Raw genomic sequence first — 15,837 nt, forward strand, 5'->3', positions numbered from 1 at the left:
ACTGTACAGTTATCAGCGATTTTGTTGAAGATCAACCACGCCCCTAAACTCCATCTTTGATTTCCATGTCTCCATCGAAGTTAAGGTCTAAGACCCCACTATACAGTTACTTACTCTGCAATTAACCAAATGCCACAGTTAATACAAAATGTTTTATTTTACTGATGTAACTTAATTACTTCAACTTTGAGCACATCTGATGTCATCAACAATTTCTGGATCACAATAAAATTCACAAAATAACAAACCTTTCATGCAATTCACACTGAAAGTTCAAAGTACAAATGAAGTATCCATTGATCATCCATGACTGTGATCGTTATCTTAAACACATTTCTTGCATGTCATTTGCCAGTTACAGAGTTACATTGCCAGTTAGTCTTCAATCACAACACCATGTTATCCTGGGTAGAACAGGAAGTGGTTACCTTTCAAAGTAAACCTGCATGTACATGCTACAGTATATACCAGTCACAAACATATCTTGACACTGACTTGGTTTGTCAGATATGGACGTGTTGGATACTCCATGTGCACAGGTCTGATTCTCTCTGATGGACCGTGGTCCACTCTAGATCTTAGTTTAGTGGTCACCAACCCTGGTCCTGGAGAGATACAGGGTGTACAGTGCAGGTGTTTGTTCCAACCCAGCGCTAACACACATGATTCTTCAACTCATCATGAAGATTGACTGAATCAGGGGAAGGGGCTATGGCATTGACATGATTGGGGGATACAGTCTCTTTCTCTACTATCAGATGGAAAACCTCTTTCACTTGATGTATTTGGAGACAAAGGAGGAAGCGATGTCCCTGTAAGGCGTGTCCGAGTCGGAGCGCGTGGTGGGGATGCGGCACAGCCTCTGGAAGCGAGGCGAGCGCAGGAGCAGGTTGTGGCCCAGTCCCACACAACTGGAGCTTAGCCAGTACAGAGCCATGGACTGAGGAAGGGAGAAAGAGAACATTCAGCATAGACAAATAAGCAAAGTTGAATTCCATGCATAGCCGTAAAATTTTATTCAACCGAAAGCTTTAGAAAATTAGGTGCATACGGTTAGCCCTTCATAATTATATCTGAAAAAAGCATTACCAAACACCACCTTGCTAAAATATATATCTAACTAAACCAAAGATCGTGAAGAGCTTCTGATTTTTTTCAGTCTCCCTTGCAGCATTTCACAAGGCCTACTCTCACGTGGAACAGCGTTTTGGGTTCCTCTTCTGCAGTTTCTTATGCAACTACGATGGTGCTCCGAGGGAGACACAACAAAAACTACGCTCCAGATTATCGAATCAGATTGAGGGGGGGCTAGATTGGGAGGCTGCATCAGTGTACCTGGGAAAGATAGGAACGAGAGAGGGCTTTCAAAGCCCGATGGGGGTCTTCAGGGACAAACAGGGTTTGTCTATGGCAACATCTGCCCAACTGTAGTGTACAGAGTGTGTATGTGTCTTTTGCACAGTGTCCCAGATAAGCGGGACGTCCTGTGCATGGGTCTGTGGACTTGGTGGAACTATCACCAAAGTCGGGGAGAAAACATCCTCAGTGTTTTCTGCTATCACCATTTAGGTGGGCTTCTAAACAAAGTGTTAGTCTCATCCATCCCTTACGTAATGTGATGGGTGGATAGGCGCACGGGGCAATGGAGGTTATGCCTGTCTGGGCAAGAGGGAGACAGAGGTGTGGCTGAAGTCTTTTGTTTCAGCGCTAGTGGGAGGGTGTTGCCATGGGGATGGCTAGTGAAATGTGCTAGCTGTCTTAATGTACAGGGGGAAAGTGATGTGGCATGTTTAACAGCTTTTGTGAGGACATGTTGTTGAAGGACAAATGGTTTGTGGTTGCGTGTGCTGACACATACAAGCATGCAGACACACACACTTACGGAGGGCACGGTGGCAGCTATGGGTATCATCAACAGAGAGATCCCTCTGATAAAGTTGGTCACATACTTCTGGAACTTGGATGCTTCTATCCTCCGCAGAGCAAATACCTGACAACACAAATAAACTAGACTGAAGGGAAACGTTCACGGTGAAGATCTCGACATTCTCATTGCTACTGGGAAATGAATTCTGGTTTTTAATATCTATTCACGGGTCAGCGAGGGATGCAGAATGACCAATCTCAAATGTTATTTGTCACATGCTGTGTAGACTAACGGTGAAATGCTTAAAGGGATACTTCGGGATTTTGCCAATGAACAGCTCTACTTCCCCATAGTCAGATTAACTCATGGGGACCATTTTTATGTTTCTGCATCCAGTATGAAGGAAGTTACGTAGTTTCGCAAGCCAATGCTGACTAGTATTAGCACAATGACTAGATGTCTATGGGATCTACTAGCTTGCTAGCAGTTCCATAGACTTCGTCATTGCGCTAATGCTAGTCAGCAACTTCCTTCAAACTGCACACCGAGACATAAAAATGGTATCCACGAGTTCATCTGACTCTGGGGAAGTAGATAAAGGGATCCATTGCCAAAATCCTGAAGTATCCCTTTAAATCAAAAACAGATGTGACTATCAGAAAACTAGTCTGAACCAAGCGAGCAACTCTCACATCACTATCTTTTTCGTATCCCAGTAGATAATCTACGATAGTATGTTCTGTCCTAGCCTACATTTGAGTATTTCATTACACCAAAACCTGACACTCCACTCCACCCCCTGAAATCTATTGTGAGTTGAACACACGTCTATCTGAAAGCATGTTAGGTGAGGAGTGTCCTCTTGTAAAAACAACTGCCACAGGGTCTGAATACTAGGTGGATCAAAGCTTTCATCTAAAAGGTTTCCCTGTTGTGTGTCTAATGGAAGTGTTGTTCAAGCCGGGTGTGTTAGTTCGACCAGGGCCTCACCTCTGTGATGAGCAGGTTGATGAGGCCCAGAGAGACAGGCATGATCCAGGTAGAGTCAGGCAATGTCAGGTCGGAGAACCATAGAGTTCCCCCTACTGTCAGCTCTGTCTGCAATGCTGAAAACAAAAATCATATTTGAAATGTTCCATATTCCATTCCAAACTTAAAGCAAAACAAATGTGATTATGTAGCTTGTAGAAGATACAACAGACTTGATTGTGATTCAAGTCTGTGGTGAGTGTGGAGGTTTACCGGTGGCAGCATCAGTCACCCCCAGGCTCAGGTTGCGCAGGGCCAGGGAGAGGCATACCCACATGGGCAGCTGCACCCATACCAGCAGACTGGCCTTGAAGGGGTGGCAGTTATCCCTCACGTACAGCTCAGACACTATCCTCTTCAGGTTTTTCTTGAATTGGTATCTAATGGGACACAAAGGATGCCAGGCCATTAAGGAAGTTCCATTTTTAAAGGCACTACTTTTAAAACCTCATAGCTGACTTTGGAAAACTGACAGTGTAATGTATCAGTTGAACAACATGGAACTTTCCCATAGAAGTTCCATTGTATTCCATAACTAACCAGATCTAAAAAGTTAACTGTCATACACCATTACATTGACAAATCTCAAACTGCATGGAAGTGTGTTGTGTTTTGGTTAATATTTATAGGCTGTGGTTTCAGAGTTGGTGCCAAGCTCCCAGAGGCAGCCCTCCAGGAGCCCAGGTCAAAGGTCATTTATTCACCGGCAGTGTTTTTCCGTCCAGCCCTTCTCTTTGGCCCGCACCGAGATCTCGTAGCGCAGCCTCTTAGCCAGCTCCGCTATCTCCACTTGCAGGGCTTCAACCTAGCTGGAGGCAAAGAGAAGCATGGGGGTTAACTTTGATTCAACATGGACTCCCCCTGAAATGCAGCCAAAAGTTCTAAATTACACAGCCCACATTAGTAACCCAAAACTGGACATGGGTCGTAGAGGGAATCAGGCTGGCCAGGGAGCCTGGTCACAAAGGACCACTCTCTGAGTTATGACAACAAAACATTCAACCCGACTGCTCCTTTTTTTTAAATCAAGTTCTCAAAGTCCTCCAACAGTCCGGGACCTTGATGTATTACAGCCAAATATCAAAGTCAAAAAGCTGTTTTTCTCATGATGACTCATCATGGAGGACATTCATAGGCTTGAGTAGAATGCTGCTGCGTGTGTGTGAGGCCTGTGGGAGCGATATGCTGACCTACTCTAACACAGTGGGAGAGAGAGCAGCACTGGGGAGGGGAAGAAAGGGAGGAGGAGGACACTGGGGGGAGAAAAAAAAACGGGAAAAAGAAACAACCGACAGCTGAGGAGGACGGAGGAGTGGGAAAGAATGCTTAATAAAGGCCAAGGGCTCAGCAATGTTTGCACAGTCACAGAGAAGCATTGGCTGACTTTAAATTGCCTGTCACAGTTCCCCAGAATGTGTGTAAACATCTTCCTGGGATGCTTCAGTAACAGACAAGGATGGGAGACCAGGGAGTTTCAAGTGCAGCAGAGAAAACCTTCCCATTGTGACTATATCATGTTCCACAGCCCACTTGTTTCACACAACAATATGGATGAGAACTTCAAATCCTGTTTATTTACATATCAAATTGTTAAGCAAATTATACATTACACCAGCGGTGCATCTCAACAGTCTAACGTAGCTTCCTCGTCTCTTTTCCTTGACCTGCACCCATATGTACTTGCAAAAGAGGTGAAACCAATGGTCGAGGCTTCCTGGATATTTGCTTTCAACTTGCCAGTTCTTGCATATCTGTGCAGATGAAGGAAATAAGATGAGGAAGAATGCCACATGACTTTAGACTATAGAGATGCACCCAAGAGCTTCTCAATCTCAACTCTGCCCCTGTTGGGACTAGTGTGGGCTGAAAGAAGAAAAAAAAAAAACGACTATATAATGCTTGGTTCTTGATGCAACACAGACCTTTGCTATGATGACAGCCTGATAGGCTCCCAGTGGCAGTGTGACAACTGTCCTCAGGGCCACAGTGGTGCATACGATACTGGCCCACCATGGTAGACCTGTGGTCTGATGGACAGAGATCAGTAGCTGCTCAGTCAGATGGACAGGAGTAGAGTCTGCTAGGCTCTCATACCAGCCTGTACCGTTGGCTGTAGATGCTGGTCTACATGGCTGAAAGCATAAAGTTGATTCGAGAGGCAGACTAGGACGGAGACGTGGTAATGTGGCCACCCGAAGGGGAACGTGGCTGCGGTATGTTTTGTGGTGGTCACAGGCAAAGGGAGCGTGGGAGATGCTTCGAATGGGAGGTCTGGATGACAGGTGGCTGATTTGATGTAATATCCGCAGTGAGCCAGGTCTCACGTTCACGGTCATCTTCAGACAAATCTGTAGAGGAGAGGACCATTTTTAAGAAGTAGGCTTTGGCAAAAGAAGTTGTACAGTAGTATGTAAATCAATCACCATTGGCACATTTTTATTTAGCCTAGCTAGCAGCAATGACGGGCCCTTCTGTAAGGTAGACATACACGCCACCTAGCTAGCTAGCTACACAGGGAACAAGGTCAATGGACATTGGAACTTTTTCGCTTTGCAGCAAGTTTTCCATTACTTTAGGTCAGGTATTCCCAAACTGGGGTACGCAATGCCGTCTATACATTTGGTTGAGGTTTTTTCTCTCGCCTGAGTAGCCTCGTTTCACTGCCAAAAATAAAATGAAACCATCTAGTGTTCAGCGAAATAACAACACAATGTCAAATACAGGTAGCCTAGTCAAATAATTAACATCCAATCATATTAACCGTTACTCTCTCGCGGGAATTCCACTAACGGTCCGTATGTAGCCAAATGTAGCTGCTGTTCATTCCGATTGCTTGAAAATGCTACTTCCAGCAGTACTACACCTGCACCTGTCGACGACACAAGTTGTTCTGCTTCCACAAGCACATCCAATGCTAGCATCAGTAATTCTACATTTGTTGTTAGCCCAGCTAGCATGGACACTGACAGTTGTGAATCTGATGCAGCTGAAGAGCTACTTCCCCCTTACCCGGGAAAGCACCGAACAACAGACAGGGACATTGGACCGTCAAAGAGGCGCAAATATGATGAGAACTACATTAATTTGGGCTTCACTTATATTGGGAGTAGTGCCTTTCCTCAGCCACAGTGTATTATATGTAAAAAAAGTTATATTTCACAACTCGATGAAACCTTCACTCTTGCACAGACATTTTAAAACAAAACATGCCAATTTGGAAAATAAGCCACGGGAGTTTGAGTGAAAATAAAGACGACTTTCGGTTAGTAAGACATGTATAAAAGCAACAGATACCATTAATATGAAGGGGCTAGAAGAGTCTTTATATGGTGAGCTACCGAGTGGCTAGGACAGGCAAGCCCCATACTGTTGTGGAGGACTTAATTCTTCCTGCTGCCGTGGATATGGCTGGAACAATGCTGGGGGGAAAGACCCCAAAAACTATATACAGACAATTCCATTGTCAAACAACACTGTTTCACGATACATCAGTGACATGGCAGGAGATGTTTTGAAACAATTGCTGCTTTGCATACAAGCGTTAAAGCTGGATGAGTCAACAGACGTGGCGGGTCTGGCACAGCTCCTGGTATATGTCCGTTAGGTTTATGGGGGGTCAATTAAGGAAGACATCCTCTTCTGCAAACCACTGGAAACCAGGACAACTGGAGAGGATATTTTTTAAATACTGGACAGCTTTGTGACATCAAATGGACTTTGGTGGTCAAGATGTGTTGGTATCTGTACTGATGGCGCAAAAGCCATGACAGGGAGACATAGTGGAGTGGTAACGCGCGTGCAAGCAGTTGCTCCCGACGCCACTTGGGTACACTGCAGCATCCACCTAGAGGCTCTTGCTGCCAAGGGAATGCTTGATAGCTTGAAAGACGTTTTGGACAGTGAAAATGGTTAACTTTGTTAAAGCAATGCCTCTGAACTCTCGTGTATTTTCTGCACTATGTAATGATATGGGCAGCGACCATGTAATACTTTTACAGCATACAGAGTGCGCTGGTTATCACCGGGCAAAGTATTGACACGTTTTTTTTTTTTAATTGAGAGACGAGCTTAAAGTTCTTTACTGACCATCATTTTAATTTGTCTGACCGCTTGCATGATGACAAGTTTCTCACACGACTGGCCAATCTGGGTGATGTTTTTTTCTCACCTGAATGATCTAAATCTAGGATTTACAGGGGCTCTCCAACTATATTCAATGTGCGGGACAAAATTGAGGCTATGATTAAGAAGTTGGAGCTCTTCTCGGTCTCCTTTAACAAGGACAACACACAGGTTTTATATGTATGATTTTTTGTGTGCAAATGAACGCAAGCTTACGGACAATGTCAAATATGATATAGCAGGCCTCCCGAGTGCATCGCAGTGCTAGCTGTGCCACTAGAGATCCTGGTTCGAGTCCAGGCTCTGTCGCAGCCGGCCGCAACTGGGAGACCCATGTGGCGGCGCACAATTGGCCCAGCGTCGTCCGGGTTAGGGGAAGGTTTGACCGGCAGGGATATCCTTGTCCCATCGCGCACTAACAACTCCTGTGGCTGGCCGGGCGCAGTGCACACTGACATGTGTAACCGATGTGAAATGGCTAGTTAGCGGTGGTGCGCGCTAATAGCATTTCAATCAGTGACGTCACTCGCTCAGAGACTTGAAGTAGGGTTTCCCCTTGTGTTGCAAGGGCCGCGGCTTTTGTGGCGCGATGGGTAACGATGCTTCGTGGGGTGTCAGTTGTTGATGTGTGCAAGGGTCCCTGGTTCGAGCCCGGGTTGAGGCGAAGAGAGGGACGGAACCTACACTGTTACATTGGTGCCGTGACCCGGATCATTGGTTGCTGCGGAAAAAGGAGGTCAAAGGGGGGGTGAGTGTAACCGATGTGAAATGGCTAGTTAGCGGTGGTGCGCGCTAATAGCATGTCAATCAGTGACGTCACTCGCTCAGAGACTTGAAGTAGGGTTTCCCCTTGCGTTGCAAGGGCCGCGGCTTTTGTGGCGCGATGGGTAACGATGCTTCGTGGGGTGTCAGTTGTTGATGTGTGCAAGGGTCCCTGGTTCGAGCCCGGGTTGAGGCGAAGAGAGGGACGGAACCTACACTGTTACACATGGTCGCCAGATGTACGGTGTTCCCTCCAACACATTGGTGCGGCTGGCTTCCGGGTTAAGTTGGCATTGTGTCAAGAAGCAGTGCGGCTTGGTTGGGTTGTGTTTCAGAAGATGCATGGCTCTCGACCTTCGCCTCTCCCGAGTCCGTACGAGAGTTGCAGCGATGAGACAGGACAATTGGATACCACGAAATTGGGGAGAAAAAGGGGTAACATTTTTTTATAAAAATTGTGATATAGCGAAGCACCAAAGTTGGGTGCGCAATTCCGTAGATACTTTCCCCGAAACGGATGACACAAACAACTGGATTCGTTATCCACCTACCGATATCTGAACAAGAGAGCCTCATCGAAATTGCAACAAGCGGTTCTGTGAAAATTGTATTTAATTAGAAGCCACTGCCAGATTTCTTGATTGGGCTGCGCTCAGAGTATCCTGCCTTGGCAAATCGCACTGTTAAGATACTGATGCCCTTTGCAACCACGTACCTATGTGAGAGTGGATTCTCGGCCCTCACTAACATGAAAACAAAATACAGGCCCAGACTGTGTGGAAAATGATTTAAGACAGACTCTCCAATACAACCCAACATTGCAGAGTTATGTGCATCCTTTCAAGCACACCCTTCTCATTAACCTGTGGCGAGTTATTCACAATTTTCGATGAACAAATAAGGTTTTATATGTAAGATGGTTAAATAAAGAGCAAAATTATTGATTATTATATTATTATTTGTGCCCTGGTCCTATAAGTGCTCTGTCACTTCCCACGAGCCGGGTTGTAACAAAAACTCACACTCATTCTTATGTTTAATAAATGTATCGTATAGTGTGTGTGTGTGTGTGTGGCAGGTTTAGAATGACGTCAAGAAAACAACATTTGAGAGTGTGCTGACCCTGGTGCTAGAGCAGGTACGCAGCTGGAGGTTGAATGTTTGAAGGGGTACGGGACTATAAAACGTTTGGGAACCACTGCTTTAGGGGAATAGGAACGACTCAAGAAAGCTGTTGTAAGCGAGCAGGTTATTTTACAACTAAAACCTCTTTGTAGCTAGTACATCATGTACTGTACTAGCCCTTGATCATGACTCTCAGTTCCATTACACATAAGAGTCACTGGACGAAGGCGTCTTCTGTACGGGGGAGTTTTGTCGAGAGCCCGCCGCTCGGTCTGAACATTAACACCCATCACTTGGTTTCGGAAGCATAAGGACCTTTTCTGTCTTATCTGATAATAATAATAAATAAAAAAGGTTACATTGATAAATACCTTTATAGGGTTAGTGAATTCCCACACGGCAATATCTCTATGTAAGTGTTTATGGAAAACCTCCCTTATCGGAGTTGCCAACAACCGGATGCATCCGGTTTTCAGAGATACAGCTAATTCAACATAGCTTCCTTTTTAGCTGATACATGAAAGTGGGAACTCTGCTTAGGCATATTTTAAAGCCTGCTACGTTAGGTTAACCAGAGAGGAAGAAGCGAGGGACAACTGGGGCCAAAATCTCTTCTCCAGCAGGTGGTGTTTTTTCCCATGTTTTTAACCCACCAGGCAAGGAGTTTTGGTATTGAGCTTAATAAGTGTGTCGGATTTGGTTAACAAAAAATGTAATGTTTTTTTTTGCTACGCGTGGCATATTTGATCGAGTATTAGTTTCGTAATGATTAGGTTGTTACGAGTGTACTGATATAAGTACAAGAAAAAATAAGAAAAATAAGAGTACCCACTTTATATCAGTTGTACCTGGTTGTCACTAGTTCCCACAGCCACAAAGTCATTAACCCTGCCAATTTTCACCATTTGAAACCTAACCACACTGCTAGACTTAAGACCAAAAATGAGCATTTTTGTTTTAATGAACGTTTACAATAGACAATTTTGAATATGTGTTTGTGGGAACTAGCCGAAGAAGTTGTGACTTTTGTTCACACGCAGCATATCTGCCCTCTCATCGGCTGGAATGGTACCACCTGATCTTGCCCTCTCCCGAATGCCTTTCATTTTTGAAGACGTTTATTTCCATTGTTAGATCGGCCACTAGAGTATCTGGTCAATATAATGGATAATCTGTGGGTTAACGAAATGATAAACTAGGTGGTTCGAGCCCTGAATGCTGACAGCCGTGTTAAATCAGACCTCACCTTGATACATCTTGCATAAGAACAGTCCTTAGCCGTGGTATATTGGCCATATACCACACCACCTCGTGCCTTCTTGCTTAAATATACACTACCTGTACTAATTACCTATCGGCGTCTCCTAACACCTGTGTAAACTTTAAGAGTTAAGCCAAAAAACGTGTTGTCACTGAAAAATGCATATGGTTGCAACTGTTAACGATGTACAGTATGTTTATTTTGCATTTGTGAAATTATGTTGTGATATGAACGTAAAGGGATTTATGTTTCTAGAACACTACCGCAATTGAGGATCGATTCACGTTTAGATGGAGTATTTGGCTGTTCTGGTTTCCAGAGCCAATTCACCTTTCAACAGAATGTAAGGTCATTGGATCATAAGGAGTAACGTTACGCTCCTTTAGTCCATTATGGGGCTAGTACTGCACATAAGCTATCTAATGTGAATCGGTTCTCAATTGCGACATGGTTCTAGAAACAAAGCGTTTTGCTTTTATATCACATCAATATACACAAATTAAAATACACTTAACGGGCTTTATCGCAGTTGACACTTTCAGTGACAACACTTTCTGGCGGCCTTCAGTTACACACAGGTGTTTGGAGCATGCTTGATAGCTAATTCATTAGCACAGGTCTGTCTTCCATGAACACGGGCTGCAACATGGAGATATGGCCATGTAGGAATCCTAACCTTGTAAAAGGCGTGTATCAATTCAACGTTTTGATTTTTGAAAATTGTTTCTCGCTGATAAGGTGCTCAAGCTTCCAAAACAGCAACGCAAGCGATGCGTGTTAAATGTTCGGACCGAGAGTCGGGGCTCTTAACAAAACATCCGGTACAGGAGACACCTTCATCCAATGACTCTTGTGTAATAGAACTACGAGTCACGAGGCTAGTCAGTGACATGCAATTGGCTAGTTATAGCACGTAGTACGGACAAAAATAATGCATTCTCACCTTCGTTCCACTTGCAGAAACTAATATTTAAACGTATGTCCCAAATCGAGTATTCATTTATGATTTCACCTCCAGCTGCCAAACGTGTCGAGGAAATATGACGTCTGGAAAAGAGTTAATACGCCTGTGAGAGGCTAGAGCATTAGCAGCACCTTGTGGAGAAAAGTATGTATGCCCTGAAACCTGCAATTGATCATGAAGGAATGCGTATTTATTTTTTTATTTTTTAAAATCTTTATTTAACTAGGCAAGTCAGTTAAGAACAAAATCTTATTTACAATGACGGCCTACCGGGGAACAGTGGGTTAACTGCCTTGTTCAGGGGCAGAACGCTTTAACCACTAGTCTACCTGCCGCGTATGAGTGATATGAGTGAATATTCCACAATTTTATCATATGTGTGCTTCCAATAGTTATGTCACACCCAAATGTATTTAACTTCTTTATCATTTCCGTGATATCTCTCTGAAAAGAAAAGTTCAGCCATTCTAAATGGGTCTAGAAACGTTATTTTCATTGGTTCATAGACCCACCCTTGAGCTAACATATCTAGATAACGTTGACCGTTAATGTATTAGGATACTGTTTTGTTTTGTACACTTTGTACAAAATAATAAAACGCAGAACTACAGGATGTTTCTTAACATAACTCTTTATTAACTAGCTACAACTACCTGTTAGCCTATCTCCAACCACGATCAACTGCCCCTGACCTAACCGTCTGGGTGGTCTTAACCAATCACCGCACAGTATGGTACGGCGGTAAAATGCATCCAATTATAATTCAGTATGTATTCACATATGAATATTACATCCCCCTTCTTTTAAACAAAATACAAATGTTTTACATATTCTAAGCTTTTCTTTTGGATACATGCTCTGTAGTTTGAACTCAAGGTAAGTAACCATTTATATTGCATACTACACCAACTGAATCAACATAGACTCTGAAACAATGATCCAACATACTGTTACTTTTCAAACAAGGGATTCTCAGCAACTCAGCTTCACTGTAGAAATTACATCTTAACATTTCAAACAAATACAATACCAAAGCATGTCAAGTCAACTTTCAATAACAAGTTTACAGTCTGGAACTCTTTTAGGGCAGCGATCCGCCTACACCCTTTGACATTTCATAGGTCAAGGAGAGCTCTGGGCTTGACCTCTCTTCCTGACCTTGTGCGATATGATGTTGAGCATGCTTCTGTGTCAGTCAACAGCTCTTGTGGTGTTGCAGGTAAGTATGGTGTATGTTGTGCTGTGTGTGTGTTTAGTCCATCACATTCTCTTTCAGGGGAACAGTTCATCTCATCAGTGTGTTGTTCTTTTGTGTTCAGTAAGTGACGACGATTGCGGCGGTACACTGCTCCTTCTGCTGTGCGGACGTGATATGAACGTTCAGTGTCAGCTGGCTGGATGACGACTGCTGGTTTCCAGAGGCCATGCTCCTGGATTCTAACTGACTCTCCGTCGATCAGTGGTGGCAGTGGTCTAGCTGACCTGTCGTAGTATCGCTTTTGTTGTTGTTGTCTCTGTGCACGTTTTTCATGCATTTCCTTGTAGCTGACGACCTCAGGTTGCAGCTGCTGGTTGGTGCTGGGAAGGGTTGAGCGAAGTCTGCGGCTCATCAACAGCTGGGCTGGTGATTTGAAATTGTCAACTGGAGTGTTGCGGTATTCAAGGAGACTGAGGTAGGGGTCTCTCTTGTCTGCTTTTGCTTTGTCCATGAGTGATTTAGCAATCTGCACAGATTTTTCAGCAAGGCCATTACTTTGAGGGTAATGTGGGCTTGTGGTGACATGTGTGAACTCCCATGCTTTTGTGAAGGATTCAAACTCATTTGATTTGTAACAGGGCCCATTGTCAGATATTAAAGTCTCTACAATGCCATGCCTGGCAAAGGCTGCTTTCAGCTTGTGTATCACAGCTGCAGATGTGGTGCTGTGAAGCTTGTCGAGTTCGAAGTATCTGCTGTAGTAGTCCACTGTTACGATGTAGTCCTCGTTGTTCCAGGTGAACAGATCGGTTGCCACAACCTGCCAGGGTCGGTCTGGGATACAGTGAGGTAACATTGGCTCTTTGGTGTTTGAGGGGCGTCTTTCAAGACAGATGGTGCATCTACCAACAATGTCCTCTATTTGTTTGCACATTCCAGGCCAAAACAAAATGTCCCGTGCTCTCTGTTTGCACTTTTCCATGCCCATGTGTCCAGCATGGATCTTTGTCAAAATCTCTTCTCTGAGACTGGTAGGAATAATGATTTTCTCTCCTTTGAAAATGATTCCGTTGATCTGTGATAGTTCATCACGATGGTTCCAGAATTCTGAGACGCTCTGAGGGCATTTTCTCCTCTCCTCAGGCCATCCATCCTGTATGACTTCCCTCAGCTGTGTGAGTTGTGAGTCCTTGTCTGTTTCAGCTTGGATCTCCTTCAGTTTCGTGTCACTAACTGGTAAGTTGCTGTACACAGTGTGCACTTGCATGTCCATGCCCTCACTGAGGCTGCTGTCCTTGTAGGTAAGAAACTTCCTGGAGAGTGTGTCTGCGACAGGGATGTCTTTGCCTGGACGGTGAGTGGAATATTACAGATACTTAGGCTATTTGTATTTTGTATTTATTATGGCTCCCCATTAGTTACTCTTCCTGGGGTCCATCAAAATTTAAGGCAGTTTATAATTAAAAAAAATAATATTACAATACATTCTCAGATTTCACAACACTGTGAGGTTACAGGCCCCTACTCCACAACTACCACATATCTACAGTACAAAATCCATGTGTACGTGTGTATAGTGTGTATGTTATCGTGTGTGTATGCATCTGTCTGCGCCTATGTTTGTGTTGCTTCACAGTCCCCACTGTTCCGAAAGGTGTTTTTTTTTCAATCTAATTGTACTGCCTGCATGAGTTACTTGACGTGGAATAGTCATGGCTCTATGTCATGGCTCTACATAGTCATGGCTCTATGTAGTACTGTGCACCTTCCATAATCTGTTCTAGACTTGTGGACTGTGAAGAGACCTCTTGTGGCATGTCTTGTGGGGTATGCATGGGTGTCCGAGCTGTGCGCCAGTAGTTCAAACAGACAGCTCGGTGCATTCAACATGTCAATACCGCTCATAAATACAAGTATTGATGAAGTCAATCTCTCCTCCACTTTGAGCCAGGAGAGATTGACATGCATATTATTAATATTAGCTCTCTCTGTGTACATCCAAGGGCCAGCCGTGCTGCCATGTTCTGAACCAATTGCAATTTAAGTCCTTTTTTGTGGCACCTGATCACACAACTGAACAGTAGTCCAGGTGCGACAAAACTAGGGCCTTTAGGGCCTGCCTTGTTGATAGTGCTGTTAGGAAGATAGAGCAGTGCTTTATTATGGACATACTTCTCCCCATCTTAACTACTGTTGTTTTGACCATGACCATTTACAATCCAGGGTAACTTCAAGCAGTTTAGTCACCTCAACTTGCTCAAGTTCCACATTATTTATTACAATATTTAGTTGAGGTTTAGGGTTTAGTGAGTGATTTTTCCCAAATACAATGCTTTTAGTTTTTGAAATATTTAGGAATAACTTATTCCTAGCCACCCACTCTGAAACTAACTGCAACTCTTTGTTAAGTGTTGCAGTCATTTCAGTCGCTGTAGTAGCTGACGTATTGTGTTGAGTAATCCACATACATAGACACTCTGGCTTTACTCAAAGCCAGTGGCAATTCATTAGTAAAGATTGAAAAAAGTAATGGGCCTAGACAGCTGCCTTGGGGAATTCCTGATTCTTTCCGGATTATGTTGGAGAGGCTTACATTAAAAAAAGACCCTCTGTCTTCTTTTAGACAGGTAACTCTTTATCCACAATATAGCAGGGGGTGTAAAGCCGTAACACATACGTTATGCCAGCAGCAGACAATGATCGATAATGTCAAAGGCCGCACTGAAGTCTAACAAATCAGCCCCCACAATCTTTTTATCATCAATTTCTCTCATCCAATCATCAGTCATTTGTGTAAGTGCCGTGCTTGTTGAATGTCCTACTCTATAAGCATGCTGAAAGTTTGTTGTCAATTGGTTTACTGTAAAATAGCATTGTATCTGGTCAAACACAATTCTTTTGCCAGAAGTTTACTAAGGGTTGGTAATAGGCTGATTGGTTGGCTATTTGAGCCAGTAAAGGGGGCTTTACTATTCTTAGGTAGTGGAATGACTTTTGCTTCCCTCCAACACTGGGGGCACACACATTCTAGTAGGCTTAAATAGAAAATATGGCAAATAATATTTTTTCACCTCTTCCACACTAACTTTACGGAATTCAGAATTACAATGCTTGTCTTTCATAATTTGGTCAGATATACTTGGATGTGTAGTGTCTGCATTTGTTGCTGGCATGTCATGCCTAAGTTTGCTATTCTTGCTAATCAGGGTGAGCTTCACACAGTGGACTTCCTTCTGGGGCACACTGGCTTAGTGCTAACAGTATAAATCTGCTTCATATGCACAGGATTACTGCATGCAATAGCTGTAGGATCAGTAGAGGCATTCAGGGCAGTTACAGGGACATAAATGAGGTTACATACATTGTGTCTACTGATGCCCCTGGTGTAATGTACATTTGCTGAAGCATTATGACAATTCTGCGTCACAATGGTAGGGATTAGCTGAGCTGGGCTTGAGTCATTGATAAGTCATTGTCTCAACGCAGCCTTCTAGTGCTGTGAAAGGATC

General features: G+C 43.8%; 1 protein-coding gene across 3 annotated transcripts; it reads right to left on the reverse strand.

Annotated features, from left to right (window-relative positions):
- Positions 1-138: 138 nt before the first annotated feature.
- Positions 139-11,226, reverse strand: cox18 (cytochrome c oxidase assembly factor COX18). 3 transcript variants are annotated; one of them, XM_014212074.3, is made up of 7 exons: positions 11,110-11,226; positions 4,819-5,244; positions 3,601-3,701; positions 3,110-3,276; positions 2,858-2,973; positions 1,883-1,990; positions 139-940 (listed from the first exon to the last, which is right to left on the reverse strand). In XM_014212074.3, the coding sequence occupies exons 2-7, from the start codon at positions 5,230-5,232 to the stop codon at positions 773-775; spliced, it is 1,074 nt and encodes a 357-aa protein (XP_014067549.1). In that variant the 5' UTR covers positions 5,233-5,244; positions 11,110-11,226; the 3' UTR covers positions 139-772. The 3 variants fall into 3 exon arrangements, with proteins under 3 accessions (XP_014067549.1, XP_014067550.1, XP_014067551.1); XM_014212075.3 differs by lacking the exon at positions 11,110-11,226 and adding an exon at positions 10,152-10,420; XM_014212076.3 differs by lacking the exon at positions 11,110-11,226 and adding an exon at positions 5,468-5,542.
- Positions 11,227-15,837: the final 4,611 nt, after the last annotated feature.

The sequence above is a fragment of the Salmo salar genome, chromosome 09, assembly GCF_965601325.2.
Source record: "Salmo salar chromosome 09, fSalSal1, whole genome shotgun sequence".
In the NCBI taxonomy this organism is placed as follows: Eukaryota; Metazoa; Chordata; class Actinopteri; order Salmoniformes; family Salmonidae; genus Salmo; species Salmo salar.